Source organism: Arachis hypogaea, chromosome 9 (genome assembly GCF_003086295.3).
Source record: "Arachis hypogaea cultivar Tifrunner chromosome 9, arahy.Tifrunner.gnm2.J5K5, whole genome shotgun sequence".
In the NCBI taxonomy this organism is placed as follows: Eukaryota; Viridiplantae; Streptophyta; class Magnoliopsida; order Fabales; family Fabaceae; genus Arachis; species Arachis hypogaea.
Genome location: NC_092044.1, coordinates 12,265,610 through 12,285,585, shown reverse-complemented (window position 1 = coordinate 12,285,585; position 19,976 = coordinate 12,265,610). Strand labels below are relative to the sequence as shown.

The following is a 19,976-nucleotide window of genomic DNA, read 5'->3' as shown; positions in this document are numbered from 1 at the left end:
ATATGAATGATAATAAGAGAATGTCAAAAGATACAAAATATTAAAGCTCCAGACTCAACCTGCGAAGCCAAGGTTGGCCGAAGAATATTTACATAAATATATATACATAACCCAAAACAGACAAAACAATAACCTGTTTCTCGACATCGACCTTTAAGAGAGACAAAGTAAAGTTAAACATACAGAAGATAATCTAAGTATAGAATACTAAACGTAAGCTTAAAACACAGTCCCAAATATAACACTTCGCTTGCAAAATGAACTTCAGACGCTTACCGAGGTGCCTTTCAACCTGCATCTGAAAACAACAACATATATATGGTATGAGAATCGGAGGTTCTCAGTATGATAATAGTGTCCACATAACTAATATATAATGTCCCGGGAAAGTCGAAGGCAATCCTAGAACTTTCGACAAAGGATTCAAACTTAAAACTATTTTTTACAACCATAAATAAACCATAAACAAAGTGGGGCTAGTTAAGAGTTTAAAATTCTAACTCGACCTAACTTGATTCTTTAGCTCCTCGCCTTCCTCCATTCCTCCATAACTCCATAGCACAGACAACCAAAATATAGACAAAGCAAATACAAGTAAAATACAATTATAGCAGGTAGCAAGTTTAGTGAGTAGGCATACTAATCACATAGACAAGTCCAATTAATGCAAAATCAAACAAGACACACAAATGCATATGATGCATGCCTGTCCTGTGACTGATGATATCATCTGTCGGTTATATAACTAATCCGACACGTCCTGATAGCTAACCATGGACAGAAACACCCATTGCGGAGCAAGTGGGTTTGAGCTACAACTCCCTTACTATTATCCGCTTAACCCAGAGCCAGTGGAATAACCACTACTGCTAGGCGGGTGTTTAAAAGCTCAACCTGGAGCAAGTGGAATAACCACTACTGCTGCTACTACCCAAGCATCATAATCACTGACCTGGAGCAACGGCTATTGTCCAGGATCTCAAACATACATTCATTCAGTCCAAATCAATCATCATTATTATCAAACCTCAAACACTGACCTGGAGCAAGCGGGATGAACTACAATTCTTGCTATTGTCCAAAATCTCAAACATACATTCATTCAAAACACCATAATTAAATTCATTTTTCATAATTTTTTTCATATCTCATACCCGGAGTAAGTGGACATCGCCACTGCCTACTACCCGGGGTCACAAACATTCCATAATCATTCAATTCATTTAAACATCGTACTTCAATATCAATCCTTCAAACTCAATCTCTCACTCAATAATCATTCAGTTTCATTCAAAAATCATTCTTTAAATCATAATCTCATCATTCTTCATGCTTTTTCAATCATCATAATTCGTCCCATTCTTTTCATCAATAATTCAAACTTAAAATATAATTCATTCTTTTTTAAATAAATCAAATTCAAAACTAATTCCTTTTCTTAATAATTCAAAATCAAATTATAAAATCCTTAAAAATTCAAATATTTCTAAATAACCACTTCAAGTGAAGCCTCCTATTTTTTTAAAAAAAATCTCAACATCGTTTCTTCTAAAATTTGGACTTTGCCACCACTCAAGGGTCCCAACCACCAAACCAAATACCTCTTAGTCATTCAAATCATTTCCAGTATCAAATTATTTCAAAATCAATATCAAGCATTTCCATAATATACTAAATACTCTCCACCCTTTCCAACATTTAAACATTATTCAAACTCCCCTTTCTCAACCTTTATTCAATAATTCAAATTTAAATGCAACAATTTCAATTATGCTCATTCTAAACATACATCATCATCAATCAATATCACACCAACAATACAACACCCAATCATACATATCAATAATCATCAACCTCAAAATCACCAAGCCTTATAAATACCAACAAATATCAATCCTCACAACATCAACAATTCGATCTTATCTTACGGTCAGCTAACCTCCGTTTTCACGACACATTATATTTTTGTTACGAGAAACCAAAACTATACCTTAGCTGATTTCTCCCTAAGCTCGAAACGTCTCAATCATCCACCGTTTCTCAAACTCCAACTCCTCACTAACTGAATTTTCAGCTCACAGGATTCAATTTCAAGCTTTCAATATCTACCAATTTAACTCCAAAACACTCAATTCAATCTTATCCAAAAGAAATTAGGGTAAAACCTAACAATTATCCACCTCTAGAGTACCCTAAATTGTTGGATGGGTTTTGTAGAAAATTTTGAGACGAACGTGTGGCCACTAATGGCTCGTCAATTGGAGCTCCGGATTGAAAGTTACATGGAAATGAAATTGAAGCTAGGGTTTGGGGTTTTCTTTTTCTTATTTTGCCCCCACTAGCGTGCCTCATATGATTATGAGGAAGAAGAAAGCTGAAATGTCCTTATATATTTTGGGCCTTGGAGCCGGTTTAGATCCAGTCCAACTGATTTAGCCCCTTTAGCCCAATTTTAGGTTAAATTCTTTAAAATTAGTGTCAAAATTCTTATTTTAATTAACTCTATCTCATTAAACTATGAAATTCTATTTTTGAATTTATTTGATTAATAATCAATTTATTAACTAATTATTACTAATTTTACGGCTTTTACATTTCCGACCATGTATGCATATATAAAGGGCCATGCATTGTGGACCTTCTTGTAGCTGTTAACTCCCCTCTTATTACCATTGATGAACACATTGATGTAATTCTTGATGGACTCAACTCAAACTACAAAGCCTTTCACACATTCGTTCTTAGTTGAAAAGAGCCCTGGGCAATTCCAGAGTTAGAAGCTTTTCTCATGGCTCAAGATGAGATGGAAGAACAACTCACCAAAAAAGAATCACCTATCGTCCAAGCTAATTACACTCAAACGCAATCTGCCATGTTGTCTTCTACATCACCCAATTCTTAAACATCTTTTGCACCTTCTTGTTATTTTGGGCGCGGCACTAGTGGCCGTCGTGGTCATAGCGGACGTTATTTCTGTGGAGGATGCAGTTCTTGGCAATCTTCCAATAGGATTCAGTGTCAAATATGTAGTCGTCTCGGTCATGGCGTATGGCAATGCTATTTTCGCTTTGATCAAAACTTCAACAATCCCATTTTTTCATCCTAATAAACTGCACCATCTCCACCATCTACTTCTTTTCATAACCCTCAGGCTCTCATCGCCACCCCATCTTCTGTCCAAGACATTGCTTGGTATCCCGACTCTGCCACTTCTAATCATCTCACACACGATAAACAAAATCTTCTCTCAAGCATAGAGTATTGTGGCACTGATCAACTCTCTATTAGTGATGGCACAGGTATTAAGATCCATCACATTAGTAACTCAACTCTAACTTCATCTTCCTTTAACATTCAATTTGCTCTTAACTTATTACATGTGCCTAATATTGCTGAGGATAACGGTGTTTATTTCGAGTTTCATGCTCATCGCTGCTGTGTTTGATCTTCATACGATAATCTTATTCTTTTATATAGAACTGAAACTAATGGAATTTATAAATTTCAACACGTAGATATTCCTGGCTTACCTTCTATGCAAAATCCTTAAGCTCTTTACACCAAGATGGTCTTTTCTGATCTTTGGCATAAGCGCCTTGGACATGCATCATCCAAGACCATTGCCCTATTTCTCAATCATGCATCTATACCTTTTAACTCTTTTCCCTCTGCACCCTCTCTTTGTGATGCTTGTTGTAGAGCTAAAAGTAATCAACTCCCTCATCCATCATCTCCCAACACTTATCTTCACCTTTCTCTTGTAGATGCTTATTCTGTTTCACATCCATCATTTTACTCATAAACAAATCTCAAACCATCATTGCCTTTAAGCAATACAAGGTCTTTGTTGAAAATCTTATGGGACATTCTATTAAATGTCTTCAAACAAACAATGGAGGCAAATTTGCCTCTCATGCTTTCAAAGATTTGCTCCTCACTTCTGGCATCACTCACAGATTGACTTTTCCTACTCTTCCACTATCTCCTTCTATATCTCCACCTCTATCTCAAATTGATATCTCATACCCACCACCTCTTACATCTACTCCATCTTCTTTATCAACCACCTCCTCTTCACAAACACCAATAACCGGGATTGAAGTCCCCATTCCTCTTCCTGATCTTGACCCTTCATGCCCCTTTAATCAACATTCCATGCAAACTTGTGCTAAATCGGGCATTTCCAAACCCAAAGCTTATCACACCAATCTCTACACAAGTTATGATTCTACATAAACCATCCCTTCTAATGTTGAACAGGCTATGCTTCTACCTTCGTGGAAAAATGCACTTTTCAAGAATCAGACTTGAAAAATAATTGAACCTCTTCATGATGCAACCATCAATGGTTGTCGCTTGATCTTTTTAATAAAGCAGAATCCTAATGGGACAATCAAGAAATACAAAGCTCTCCTTGTGGCAAAGAGATTCCACCAACAAAAAGGTCTTGACTTCGATCAAGTTTTTAGTCTCATTGTGAAACCGGCCACCATTCGTGTTTTTCTTACTCTTGCTCTCTTCAAAGGGTGGTCCATTCGACAATGCGACTTCAATAATGCATTTTTGAAAGATAAACTCGATAAAGATGTCTACATGATTCAGCCACCAGGATTTTCCTCTTCAAACGCAAATGCTATATGCAAACTTCACAAGGCCCTTTATGGCATTAAATAGTCACCACGTACTTGGTTTTTGTAAGAACCGGAGTTTTCATGAATAGAATAATTTAAATGCCCAAATTAAGTTCCGAAAAGTTAGAACAAGAATTTCAGAATTTAAATATAATTTTTGGATTTAGTAGGCTTTTCTGAGTCAGAAAATGTGTTTTCTGCAAAAAAATCGTGAAAAACTACGAATCGGCAGTTAAACTGGTTGAACCGGTTCAAGTCTGCTCGGCGCTGCGCGAGAAAAAGTGAAAATAGTCGAAAACCTTAGAAAAATATTAGAAATGGAAAACCGGGCGTTAGTGTTAAAGGTTTGGGCCAAACTTGCGTCGAACGGGCTAAAAACGCTAACGGGTTGGACTGGGCTTAAGTTGGGCCCAAGCCCAACCTATATAAGGGTTCATTAATGAACCCATTCAACACAACACACCCATAAACACACACACACACCAGCTGCAAGAAGGAGAGGGGAGAAGAGAGAAGAAACACTATTCACTCCTCACTTCAATACGCGATATCTCGAGCTACAGTGCTTCGATTCGCATACTGTCAGCGGCTACGTGAAGCTCTTGCTGAGCCCGTCGTTTCTATCCAAGCTTTGTGGTAAGTTTCTCGAGTTTTCCTGCCCAGTTTTCGTGCCCTTGTGAATTTTGAGTTTTGGGGTGTGGTTTTGAGTGAAATCTTGTGTCTTGGGTGTTTTAGGTACACTCTAACACTTGATTGCTTGTGGTTTTGGCTTCCAAAACTGTTGGGCAAGGTAAGTTCTCGTGAAACCCTTGTGGTTTTATGATTATGTTGAGTCCTAGATTGTTTAGTGATGATTTGTGTGTATATAGCTTGTTTGTTGTGAGTTTGGGAGCTTTTGGAGCTTGTTGGTGCTTGTTGGAGTCATATTGGAGGCTTTGTTGTGGTTGGAAGCTCAACTTGTGCTCTTTTGGGGTTTTGGTTCATATTGAAAATTGGCCAAGGTATGGTTTCGATTTCCTCTATGTAGTATATAATATTCATAGACACTTAGGCTAGTGCCCCATAGAATAGGTTGGGATTTATGTGGTTATTGATGATGTATGATGAATCAATATTGTTATGTTGGTAAATAATGGTTGTTGGATATTGAATGTTGATGTATGATGATTTATCATGGGTTGAAGAATTTTTTGGTTCAATTATGATTATTAATAATGATATGATGAGGATGAATGATTATGTGGATTGAAAAGTGGTTTGATATGATATATGTGATGTTGAGGTTGTTGGAATGGTAATTGATGATTGGGGATGATTGATAAATGGTTACATTGATGTTGATAGTTGGATATGGAAAATTGATATTGAAATTGATGATAGAATGATGATTGGTGAATGTATTGGTGGTAACATTGGTTGTGATGTTATATGTTGATAATTGAGATTGGAAATGATGAAGGATGATGAGAAAATTGGTGTAAAATGACACAAAGGGTAGTTCTTGATGAGAAATGGAGTTTGGAATGGTTTGGTATGGTTTTGGTTGTGTTTTACAAGAAGTTGTGGAAATTGTGAATTTTGGTAAGAATGAAATTTTGGTGAACTTTGTATAATCATAACTTTTTCATCGGTTTTCAAAAATGATTGAAAGTTGTTTAGAATTAAAGTTTATTGAAAACTCTTTGAATCGATTGGAATTTGGTAGAGGAATTTATGATCATTCAAATATTGGTGTAAAAATCTGAAATTTTGCAAAGTTGCATAATTTCATGATTTCTGGTATGTGCGCACGCACACCTCTGCAAAAATTTTGACCTGTGCACACGCACACGCAGAGGCAGGCAGTCAGTTCACAGCGTTAGCACAGCTTGTGCGTGCACATACCCAATGAGGAATTACAACCTGTGCGCAGGCACACGTTGGAAAGGCCAGTATGTTGAGGGCGCTAGTACAGGTTGTGCGAATGAACAGGCATTATGAATTTTGGTACTTGTGCATACGCACACCTCTATACGTACGCACACTTTTAAAAATCTTCCTGGGCATGTCTCAATTTTGAGTTTGTTTTCAACTATTTCACATTTCCAACAAGATTGTAAGCTTCAAAGACACCATTTTCAGACTTTTGAGCTTGATTTTGAGTATGAGAATGTGGGATATAACCTAAGAGTTTTAGCTGATATTAGTATGAAAATTAGAGAACGGAGGCTTAGGTTTCTAGTGTACTGATGATGGTTATTATGAGCTAGTTGGATGTTGAATGAAAGTGTGCCAAGCACTATATCCTTGGAATGTTGAGAATTTATAATTGAAAGTGGAATTGAGATGAGAAATGGTGATGTTTGGTGATAATTTGAGGTGAATGGACTTGCTGGATGTGGAAAGTGTGCCAGGCACTATATCCTTGGAATGATTTATGATGAAATATATATTGTTGTTGATTTCCTTCTCTGCTGTAAGAGTGTACTAGGCACTATATCCTCGGATTGAGCATGCAAGTATGCCAGGCACTATATCCTTGGAACAAAAGCGCGCCAGACGCTATATCCTCGGAAGTGGCAGAAAAGGCGACATCCAAAAGGATGTGTCGGGTTGGCATTCATAGACTGACAAGTGATATCACGAGCCAATAGGATATACATTCATCATATGCATCTTTTATGTGCTTGTTTGCTTTGATTATTTGAGTTTGCCTAATTGTATAATATGCCTACTTGCTGCTTGAATTAATTGTTATATATTTGAATATTACATGTGTTTTCCTTGCTTGTATTATCTGTGTTTGTCTGGTTTTGAGGAGGTTAGGTAGGCGGTAGCGATGGGATCGCATGGAGGATAGGTTGGAGAAGGTTGTGGGACAGTGGTGTTTGGTTAGAATAGAAATTTCTTAAGATATAGTACCCTATTTATTCATGATAAGATTTATATATATGCTTTATTGTTTTAGTATGCCTAAGTTGAACCTTATGATGGATATGAAGTCTAGGATTGCCTCTGGCATCCCGGGGTCTTATATCCTACATCACTGGGCACTGTTACCATACTGAGAACCTCTGGTTCTCATACCATATTTCTGTTGTGTTTTTCAGATGCAGGTCGCAACCCACCTCGGTGAGTTATTTGGATGGTGACAGAAGTGGAGAATCCGGATACCTTTTGGAGTCTTTTTGATTTATTTTGTATATGTCTCTCAACTTTTGTGTTTTGCTTTGCCTAGAGGCTTGTATTTGAGAGAACAAAAATTGTATAAACTGTTTTTACTGTCTGGTCCTTTTTGGTCTGTATATGGCTAGCCGGCTTAAATTCCGTAAGCCGTAGCTAGTTTCTTATGATATTATTTACTTATCTTTTGTTATATTATACCTGTTTCTTGTGCCTTAAGTTAGAAGCTCAGTTAGTATGTTTTGCGCTTTTGAAATCCTGTTTTTGAGCTATATCATTCATTTGGCTTCTAGATTATACTATTCTTTCTATATATATTATATGTATGAACTTAGAACTGTCATAGTCTTTGATTAACATTTGCTTTACGACGCGAGGTAAAGTTTAGGCTAATTAGGGTGTTACAGTTTTTAGCACACCAAATCGGATCACTCACTTTTTATTCACACCACTGCTACTACTACTTACATATTAGTTTATGTTGATGATATCCTTCTTATAGGCACTGATCCATCAACAATTATCCTTCTTATATCTCAACTCAATGCTATTTTTCCTCTCAAAGATTTGAGAATTTTACATTACTTTCACTAACACTTATGTTGCTTTGTCTCAATCTAAATACATTAAGGGCCTCCTCTCACGGGCAGTGAGAATTTTACATTACTTTCACTAACACTTATGTTGCTTTGTCTCAATCTAAATACATTAAGGGCCTCCTCTCACGGGCAGGGATGCTCAACGCAAAACCCATGCCCACAAACTTGAAATTTTGACTCAGGGTGATAATGAATTTGAGGACCCAACCTTGTATCATTCCATTGTTGGGGGTCTTCAATATGTGACCATTACTCGCCCTGAGATCGCTTATTCAGTCAATAAAACTAGCCAATACATGCATAGACCTTTGTAATCTCATTGGTCTGCAGTAAAACGCATCTTGCGCTATCTTGCAGGCTCTTTTTTATCATGGTTTGGTTTTTTTCAAAATTATGATTTACGTTTAATTGCCTGAAGTAATTCTGATTGGGCTAATGGTTTGGATGATAGGTAATTCACATCTGAATTTCGTGCCTACTTGGTTACCAACTTGATATCTTGGAGCAGCAAGAAGCATGTCAAAGTCAGTCGCGGTACTTTGAGACTCTGCTCACAGAACTCCACATTTGTGTGTTCTATCCTCCAATTATTTTCTGTAACAATCTCAGCACCTGTCTTCTTGCTGCCAATCCAGTGCTACATGGCCACTCCAAACATTTTACACTGTACATATACTTTGTTAGAAAAAGAGTAGAGAAAAAAATATTGTTTAGTGAGCACATCCCTTCCTTAGCCCAAGTAACAGATATCTTCACAAAACCTCTCCCTGAGTCTAGTTTTCGGTTTTTTAAGTCCAAACTAAGGGTCCTCACTTCAGGTTCACCTCTGAATTTAATGAAAGATATTAGGAGTTAGAAAAAAAATGTTTTGGCTAGCTGTTGTAACTTTCTAACTGATTTTAACATTGTTTTCTATCTCTCTCTCATATACGTTTGCATGCATGTATAATGGCTCTTTATATTGTTACCATGGTACAAAGAGTTTAGGAAAGAAACGAAGAATTATTTAAAAAAGTATTATTTTTATTATTCATATTTTTTATCTGTCATTACAAGATTCTTACCAATATATAGACCAAGAGTACGCTAAGAGTACACTCGTTATGGAATAATATCCTAATAAATTATCCAGAGTGGTAAAGTCAATTAGAAGCATTGTCTATATAGATTGTGCAGCTATAATTAGCCGGCTTGAGGGGAAAGGAGTGTTCCTAAAGTAAGCTGGCTCTGAGGCCATAATTGATGTTGTGTCCTACACCACATAAGAGAATATTTCACACAAACTCATAGAGAAGGTTGATAAAATTTTGAAATTAAACCGGCTGATAGTTGAAAGCATTTAGAGAGAGTTTCAAAAAGACATGAAACGTCAGATTGATATACTTCGAGCTGACATGGAGCTGGCTAATAAGGAGTTCAAAATTGAATTAAAAAATAAAACAGTTCGTTCCAAAGGGGGACTAGAAGCCACAAAGTCAAGCCTAATCATGTATTGTATGGGTTGCTGCCGTTGGGATAAGACTGGAAAAAAGAAGCTAAGATGTAGGGAGTTGGATAGTACTGCATTATATATGATGTTTCAATTTGAGGAACTAGACAAAAATGTGTATAGTACTCTAATGACTCACTCACTTTCATATGCAAATGATGCCCTTTCTACATTGAAAAGTGGAAATTTTGTGAAAAAAAAAAATGTTACTATGATACAAAGAGTTTAGAAAAGAAACGAACAATTATTTAAAAAAAATATTATTTTTATTATTCATATTTTTTATCTGTAATTATAAAGTTCTTACCAATATATAAAACAAGAGTACGTTGAGAGTACGAACTCCTTAAAATAATATCCTAATAAATTACATTAATTTTTTTTTCTAATTCTTTTTGATTTTGTTCTCTAATTATGATATTCTAATATATATATATGTATATATATATATATATATATATGCAACTCTACATCGTTCCTTTCGCTTCCTGCAACTCTTCTCTCAACTTGTTTTAGTTTTCTGCATTTCCAATAATCACATTCATGTGATCATTCACAGGCCAAACCATTCGTTTAGCTTATGAAACATTAAAAAAATTTACAAATTAAAATCGAATCCTCTAATTACTTATTTTAAAAGTTAAAATATTTAATTTTAATTTTAATTCTATAAAATAAAATATTTTAGTAGTACTAGAGCTTTCAATACATTTCAGTAGTACTAGAGCTTAGCTTTCAATATTTTAATTCAAGATACTGTTATTTATACTTAATATTATTAGTATTTTTGTTCAATTTTTTTTAAAATATTTTATTTTAAAATTTTTTTATGATATTTTATCTATATTTCACATAAGATATATTAAATTTATATTCCTCAAATAATAAACAAACTTAACAACAGATTAATATAATTTTTTTATTTATATATAGATTGAGGATTTTATATTCACACGTTTCATTAATTAAGCGTAATAGTATTTTCAAATATTCTATAAGAAGTATATGAAATTAAAAAATAATAAACAGTTTAAATAATATAACTTAAATTAAATAAAATCTGTATAGACAATAATTTTAAAACATAAAAAATATCCATTGTCATGTGAAAAAATTGAAAATTAGAGAAACAAAAGATTTGGTATTAACATATAATTTTGTTTTTGATCACTACACAGTAGTTTTATACACACTTCTCTCTCATGAATTTTTATAAAGTTTTATGCAATTTTGTATAAAGGTAAAAATTTAAATGCAGTCAACTTCATATAAAATTGATAGTTAAAAATCGTTAAATAATTTAATTGATTTGACTAAATTTTTATCTAATAATTTTTAATTATTAACTTTATATGAAATTCATTGCACCTGAATTTTCATCTTGAATAAATTATGAGCCTTTCTCGAGTTTCATGCAATGCTTTGGTAAATTGTGAGTGTTTTTTTGTGGGTCATACATATATCACTCAAAACTTACACAAATTCCATAATTTACTAACACAGAGCACATACTATTTTTACCATATAAATAATAGTAGGTTTTTCCATAATTTTATATGTTTATTTGTAAGACTTTTAAAATATTTGTGATTTATATTAAAAATTAAAAGACAAAATTATAGTAATTTTACTTTTAGAATAATTTAATAGTTTTGGTATTAATATAATTTATATAAATAAATTATTTTTAAAAATATCGTGTAATAAAATCGTGTTAAAATTTTTTAGCCACAAAATTTGATATATTTACTAGTCTTTTCTTGTCCAATAGATAGAATTCATGTAAAAATTGATATTCAATTTAGAGGTTTTATGAGTTAAAAAAAGATAGAATTAGGAATGGCAACGAGTTTTTTTTGGGGGCGGGGACATGCCTCCTGCCCCATCTCCCGCTTCTAAAAATACTCCTCGTTTTCGCGACGGATAACATGGACCTAGTACCTGCCGGATATTCGGATATCTGCGGATATTCACAGATTTTAAGAAAAACAAACAGAACAAATAAAAATTTTAAAAACAATTCAAAATAATCTCAATATATGTCCCAATTTTACAAATTTAAACCCTAAATCAAATTTTACAGTAATAAAATCTAATTTTGAACTTAAATTCATCAACTAACAGAATCAAAACGCTAATCCTAAATCCATAAATCAAACCATAAACCCAATTTCTTCAATGAACAATCAAAATAAACTCAGTATATGTCCCAATTTTTCAAATCTAAACCCTAAATCAAATTTCACAACAATAGAATCTAACTTTGAATTCAAATTTATCAATTAACATAATCAAAATCATAATCCTAAACCCATAAATCAAATCCTAAACCTAATTTCATTAATAAAAAATCAAAATATTTATTAAAACCAATTTCATCAATCAGCAGAAATCAGTTATAGAGCAGAGTCGTCATCGTCTTCGTTGAGCAGAGGTGACGTTGGAGAATAGTTGTTGTTGACGTCGCAAATTTGAGGCGTCGTCATGGAGCAGAGGGCCAGAGGCGTCGTGGAGTATAGGCATCGTGTTGAAGAGGCGTTGGAGCAGAGTTGTTGTTGAGGCGTCGCACAGAGCACAGGCAGAGACGGCGATGAAACTTTGAGCAGCAGCGACGCAATGAGAGGAAGAAAGTGAGCGGCGGCGGCGACGGAGGAAGGTAAGGGACGACAACGTGAAGGGATGAGAGGAAGAACGCCGGCGATGCGTGAGAAAGAAGAAGGACTGAAGAAGGTGGTAACTGATGAGATTGTGAGTGAGAGAGAGGCTCTTTTGAGAAAGTGACGGGGAGAAAAGAGGCAAATGAGTGAGGAGTGACCGTGTAAAATTAGAGTTTTAACTAATATATATAGAGTTATTTTTGTAATTTTATATATATAGATATTAAACGAATACCCACGAAGTAGGTACCTCTATTTTCGTCCCGTCCCGTTTATTACACGGATATCCATACCCATTTTTTATGAAAAAAAATACTTTCTAAACCTACTTCTTAACAGATAAATTTCCATAGATACTCGCCTCACAAAAAAAAATCGCCATCTCTAGATAAAACGTAGAATATTATTTTTCAGGCTCCAAGACACGCCAAAGAAATGAAAGCAATAGTGCGAAATTCATGTGCACATTTCTTTGGACTTTGGATGGTTTTTATTGGTGATGGTTTCAGATTATTGGATCAATTATTAGACTTGATTACTAAAAAAACACTTACTGACGTAGCACTATAGAAATATGTATTATTAACCACAAACATTTTTTAATCTTTTCCTTGGGAATGTCAAAAACAAGTTTCAAGAACTCCAACTTTAAAATGAGCAAGCTTCGAAACACCTAAAAATAAATAGTGAGAAAGGTAACGAAACACTGGTTCTGTCAAAAAAAGGTGAAGTTATCAGAAGTGATGTTTAAGGGCTATGCTTATTAATAAAATTGTCTTGATTCCAGAATATACGAATATGTGCCTGCTATCTTCGTCCCCAAAACCCTACTAATTATTATTAGGTATGAGTTAGTGGTAAGAGATAAGCAAAAAATCAAACCCTGCTCCCTGCAGAATCTATAATGATCTAAAATAATGGCTCATCTCATCAAGTTGATACATAAAAATATATCTGTCAAATCAAATAATATACCATCATATCAAGTGTATATTAAAATTAATTATCAATTTTAATTATAAATCTAGTTAAAAAATTAATATAATATTTGTATAATGTATATAATGAATTATTTATTTGGTTAAATATAAGTTAAAAAATAAATATTTAGGATAAAATACTACTAATTTTTCAAACACAATATATTTATACTATCTAAAATAACCATCTGAATACAAGAGATAATAAACATCTGATATTCTATTGAATCAAACATCTCTAAACCTTATTGTACATATTGTATAGATACTCCATTGACTTCTTGTACTTCCTCTTTAATTATTAGTATGAAATATATATTAAAATATAAAATATATATTAAAAATAAATTAAACTATGTATATATTTATAAATATTTATAAATAAATATATGACAATTAATTTGATCATTCATTTTTTGTAAAGAACTAACATTTTCGAACAAAATATATTAGAGAACCATTAAAATTTATTATTTTTTATTATTAATTAGTTATTAATATTTTAAAATATAAAATAAAAAATATTATTAAATTATAAAATAAAATATATTATTAAATTATTAACCAAATGAACTAAATTAAAAAAATTAAATTAATAAATAATAGTAAAAAATAATAAATTTAATATACCACTAACATCTTCTCATTTTCAATAATAATATAAGATAAATGGCCACGCTCAACACGAGATTTCCAAAATTAAACAAGTAGTGGGCTTGAAGGGACATCCAGTATCCATTATTGTTGTCTATAAATAGCTATGCAATCTCACGTTCACTTAACATCAAAACACAAACACATTCATTGTTTCATTATTCATCTCCATGAAGAGCATGACGATAATTCACGTTCTTTTCCTATTCTCATTGCTCTCATCCATTCCCCATTATTCCTATGCTTCTGTGAATGATTTCTGTGTAGCAGACCTGAAGGGACCAGATTCTCCTTCAGGCTATAACTGCAAGCCCGTTAGTGCAGTAACCGCCGATGACTTTGTGTATTCCGGCTTAGTTGCCGGAGACACCAACAACACCTTCAAAGCTGCATTGACCTCCGCATTTGTCACCGATTTTCCGGCCGTTAACGGGCTGGGAGTATCGGCGGCAAGGTTAGACATCGCGAAAGGAGGATCGATACCAATGCATACTCATCCCGGCGCCACGGAGTTACTAATCATGGTGGAAGGCGAGATAACTGCCGGGTTCATGACGCCATTCGCACTCTATTCGAAAACCTTGAAACCCGGAGATGTTTTTGTTTTCCCACAAGGGCAGTTGCACTATCAGGTGAATTCTGGTAAGAAAAAAGCCACTGCTTTTCTTGCTTTCAGTAGTGCAAACCCTGGTGCTCAGCTTCTTGATCTTCTTCTGTTTGGGAATGCCTTATCTTCTGACATTGTGGCACAAACTACCTTCCTCGATATTGACCAAGTGAAGAAGCTTAAGGCTCGTTTTGGTGGAAAAAACTTGAGTAAGCATATGTCTATGTAGATATATGACTCCACTACTTTGTACTCCTAGTCTTTGTACCAATGATCTTGGATCTTGTTAACGATGAATAAATATTAAAGTTCCCATGCTGTTTACTAATGCAATTTTGCATGTCAATGATGTATTAAATTACTATTTGTTTTATAATTAATTAATTTGGAGATAATTGATTAACTGCATTTGAAATTTACGCGCTCTAAAAAGAATTCATCCAAATATTCGGAAAATGGGATAAAATAATCAAAACATATACTCACTCCCAGGATTCATACCAGTGATTATGACCCATGCAAAGTAGTGAATAAAAAATTACAGGTAAAATACTATTTTAGTCTTACTTTTTAGGATTTTTGGTTTTAACTTTTGAAATGTTTTATTTTTATTTTAAATATTTTATTTTATTTAATTTTAGTTTTTTTGTTAAAATTAAACTTTTTTTAAAAATATTTTTTATTATGATTTTCTTTTTAAAGAGTGATAACAATTGTAATTATAGTGGTTACATTGTTGTTGTAGTAATTTGAAAACAAAAATGACATAATAATAATAATAATAATAATAATAATAATAATAATAATAATAATAATAATAATAATAAATAATAATAATAATATATTTAAAAAACATAATTTTGATTAAAAATTAAAATAAGACAAAATAAAATATTTGGATTGAAAATAGAATATTCTAAACATTAAAAAAAATTTAGAACTTAGTCTAAATTTTAAGAAATAAAGCCATACTTTACTAAAAAATTAATAACTAAAGATTTGAGGACGTCTCATCCATTGATTTTGAAAAAAAATATTGAGTAGTGCTAGAGAGCCAATGACTTAAGTGTACAATGTATCCAGAATAACCATATACCAGGATAAATAAACATCTCATGTCATAAAACCACTCATCCCAAAAATTTAAGCTAATTTTGGGATTCACCAAAAATCGAATCCTGACCTTTCGGATCTAGAACTCTAATGTCATATCATGAAACCACTCATCCCAAAAGCGTAACTTAACAGGACAATGTAACACTAATGATTATATCTCTAATACTTCCTAAACCTCCATTGTACGCATTGTATGCTTAAACCATTGGCTCCCTATACTTTCTCAAAAATATTATATCTTGAATAGTTGAAAAAAAATAGTTTTTACGAATGATAATAAAAAACTTATAGTTAGGAATAACAAAGAAAATCTGTAAATATAGATACTGGAGAAGCTATTTGAAGATAAAGATGAAATGGTTAGAATATATATGCATGAAAAAGAATTGCAAATCGTGCTTAAATTTGTTGATACAAAACAATGAACTTAGAAAGTTTATCAAGTTTTTAAACCAGTGAGCAGTGCAGTAAAAGATAAAAGTTGCAATTTGATTTTGTGACTTAAGTTTAGATTTGAAGAAAATGTTTTTTGAGGTGTTAAAAAGGAAAAACTATCAAAATACCCATGAAGTTTACGAACGCTGACAAAAGTACTCATAAATTAAAGAAATTAACGTTGTACCCATGAAAGATGGGTTTTGTATGACAAAAGTATTCTAAATCCTATTTTTTTAATAAAATTTCTAAACTACCCCATCCTAACCCGATTCTACTGTCACTCCCTCTCTTCTTTTTTTCCTCTCTCTTCACTTATCCCTCAAAAACTCTCACAGAGTCACAGAAACTCTCCTCCTACCTCCTCATTGCCGTCCGCCACCCATCTACTCCATTACCGCTAATCTCTTCCCCTCTCACTGCTTCTCCCTCTCACTATATATTAAGGTGACTACAACACCTTTATCGCACACCTGTGACCCAACCTAAGGAGAATGATGTCATGGCGCGCCTGTTACAGCCGAGGAGAACATCGTCATAGCGTGTCTGACCCAGCCGAAGAGAACACCGTCGTCGCACACCTGAGAAGAGAGAGGGGTCGTGGTACTCTTGCATGCAGAAAGCAGGTTCGGTAAAGAGAAATCAGAGAAGAAAGGGAGGCGGCACTGTGGATGGAGATTCTACCATTGACGATGTTAGAGTCGGCCGACGACGAAAAAGGTATTTTTTTTAAAACGTTTTTATTTTATTTTTCTTCTTTTCAGAAATTGATTTAGTTACTACTAAAATGATACTGTTCTTTTTTTTAAAAAATCTGCTTCTATTTTTTACGAAGGCTGAGATTGATTTACAGAAGATCCAGTTGATGGCTACTCCTACTTCTAATTTTTGTTGAAATAAATTTTAAATTTGATGAATGGATTTGTTGATTTTTTATGGTTGATGGCTTTTTTTATTTCTAGTTTTGCTAAAGTGAATTGAAATTGGATGAATGAATTTAAAAATTTTTATGTTTTGAGTATTTTTTTGTGTTTGATTAATTTAGTTTGGATATGGATTATAAACTTACGAGTGAATCGGTTGAGGTCCGATCTTCTACCACCACCATCACTACCATTGATTTTGGTCTGATTTTATTGTAGGAGTAGTTTTGAACTCCATGGCAAAAGTTGGTGCAAATTGAGTTACGAAAGGTTGAAAAAGTGAGTTGAGGTTGAGTGTAGGATAGTTTATAAATTTTATTAAAAAATCAACAAAAAATTATGATTTGGATACTTTTGTCATACAGAACCCATCTTTCATGAATACAGCGTTAATTTTCTTAGTTTATAGGTACTTTTATTGGCGTTTGTAAATTTTATGGATAGTTTTGATAGTTTTTCTATTAAAAAAAACAAAGATAAATATCAAAATCAAAAGATGAGAATTCAAAAGCTATCACACGATAATGTATATTGGTTCAGTCAATACTTGTCTATCACACCAAATGTTAAATATCAATGAATTTTATATTTTTATTTATATTTTGATTATAAATATAAATATTTAATTATTTTATATTGTAATATATATGTATTATAAGAGCATTTATGGATTGAATAAAATTGACTTTGCTTTAATTTAGATTTGATCTTAAATATTTACTTGATCTATTTTTAAAATTCTTACTTAAATATAATGAAATTGTATTCGGTAACGATAAAATTGTGCATGCCTAGACAAAACTTAAATAGAAAAGATAGAATATGTTAAGTTTGTATGCTAATATATAGAGAAAAAACTAAAGGAAAATAGATAAAAAAAATTAATTTTAATGTATTGATAATGTATAATGTTTTACATAGTCATACAATCACAATTGTTTTTTTATGATCATTTACCCGATCAATGTTAAAAGTAATTATTTTTGCTAATATGATATTATGTGATTGGATGTACGCGTAAAATAATTTTACATTTGACAGTGTATCAAAATTAAATTTATTAAAAGAATATAAAAAAATGTATTAAAATTTTTTAATATTAGTTCATCACATTTAATGAACCAAACATACCTATTAAAAATTTACATTGTCAAAAAATAATACATTAAATATCATAATCAAAATAAATAAATATATAAATATATCAATCTTTTGTTTTTTTTATGTGCTAACTATTATATATATTATATACATACACAACTGAATTATTTTATATTTATTTAATTTAATTTTAGTTTTATACTCAATTTTTTTAATTTTTTAAAATTTATAGAATTATTAAAATAAGTATTAAATATTTAATATTTACATTTACATGTTAAAATGTTAGTAAAGATATTTATTTTAAATTTTTTAGAATATTGAGTTAGTAGATCTTTGAAGATTTCGACTTAGGACTAATTTATGGGGACATATAAGCATCACCACTAAATTTCACATGATAAATTAATGGAAGGACATAATGTGTTCATCGTTTACTATCTTGGAAGACTAAATTGGTATTTCATTTTTTTTCAAGGGCTAATTAATTTAAAATCGAAAATTTTAAGAATCTAATTGTCACTTTACTCCATTTTTTACTATTTTATATTTTTTATTTACGTACAACTAGTTCTATCGGTTCAATTAGTAATTTATCAGTTGAACCAGTAAACCAATAAACCAGTCACTTAAATGGTTTGATCACCAATTCGGTTACAACTATGTCTCAGGGGCTTACCTAACCATCATAATTCATAAATTTGGATGACCTTTTTTTATTATGCTATATTGAAGGTTGTGGTAGGCTTAGAGAAGGGGGGTTGAATCTATGCCTTCCTTTTTAAGTTGCTGTTATGAACCTTTTTAAACAAGATTACAATTCTGATTCTGTTTGAACTTAGCAGCAGAAATTTATGAGACAATTTATTTTTGTCTCATGAATATCAGAAAACAGAACTTTGCAGAGAAGAGAAAAGAGAACACCAGCATATATCCTGGTTCGGTTGCCTTGTGCTATGCAACCTACATCCAGTCTCCTCCACAATTGTGGAAGAATTTCACTATAGTTAACAGTATTACATACACCAATTTCACACTCAAGTTCTAACCTAACTTGACATTGGCTATGCTAACACCTAACTATTTACTCTTAGTGCTAACCCAACTAAGAAAGGGATACCAAACAGGTACAAGATACAAGACACTTAACCAACCTAAAGAAATCAGAAAATAACTCTAGGCTTTTCTCTCAAGTGTTTCACTCAGCCTTTTTCAACTCTTGGCTTTTTCTCAAGCTTTCTCACAATGCCTTTTATCTCAAGAAATTACAGAAAGATAAACATTGAAAAGAACATTACAAGCAGTGAAACATGAAGGAGATTGACTTCATCAACAGCCTCTAAGCTATGTGAAAAACCAGCTTTGCAAACCTCTGAATTTGTTCTTCAGTATTGGCAGAATGCTTCTATGATAGAGAGCATTGTCCAAGTAGAGGAACTTCACAGGGAATACTTCACAGAACTCAACTTCTCAAACTCTGGTTTTCTCTCCTTGCTTCAGAATGAACAGCAAGCTTCTTTTTATCTCCTTGCATGTTCCTTGGTTCTTCTTCCAAGGTCAACATCTTGAGCCTTGAGCTTCACCAACCCACCAGCTCACTTTTTCTTCTCAATCATCAAAGT

The 19,976-nt window shown here is 32.7% G+C and overlaps 1 protein-coding gene across 1 annotated transcript; it reads left to right on the top strand.

Annotated features, from left to right (window-relative positions):
* The first annotated feature begins 14,288 nt into the window (after positions 1 to 14,288).
* Positions 14,289 to 15,112, top strand: LOC112710409 (auxin-binding protein ABP19b). The gene has a single exon (XM_025762607.3). The coding sequence runs from the start codon at positions 14,343 to 14,345 to the stop codon at positions 15,006 to 15,008; it is 666 nt and encodes a 221-aa protein (XP_025618392.1). The 5' UTR covers positions 14,289 to 14,342; the 3' UTR covers positions 15,009 to 15,112.
* Positions 15,113 to 19,976: the final 4,864 nt, after the last annotated feature.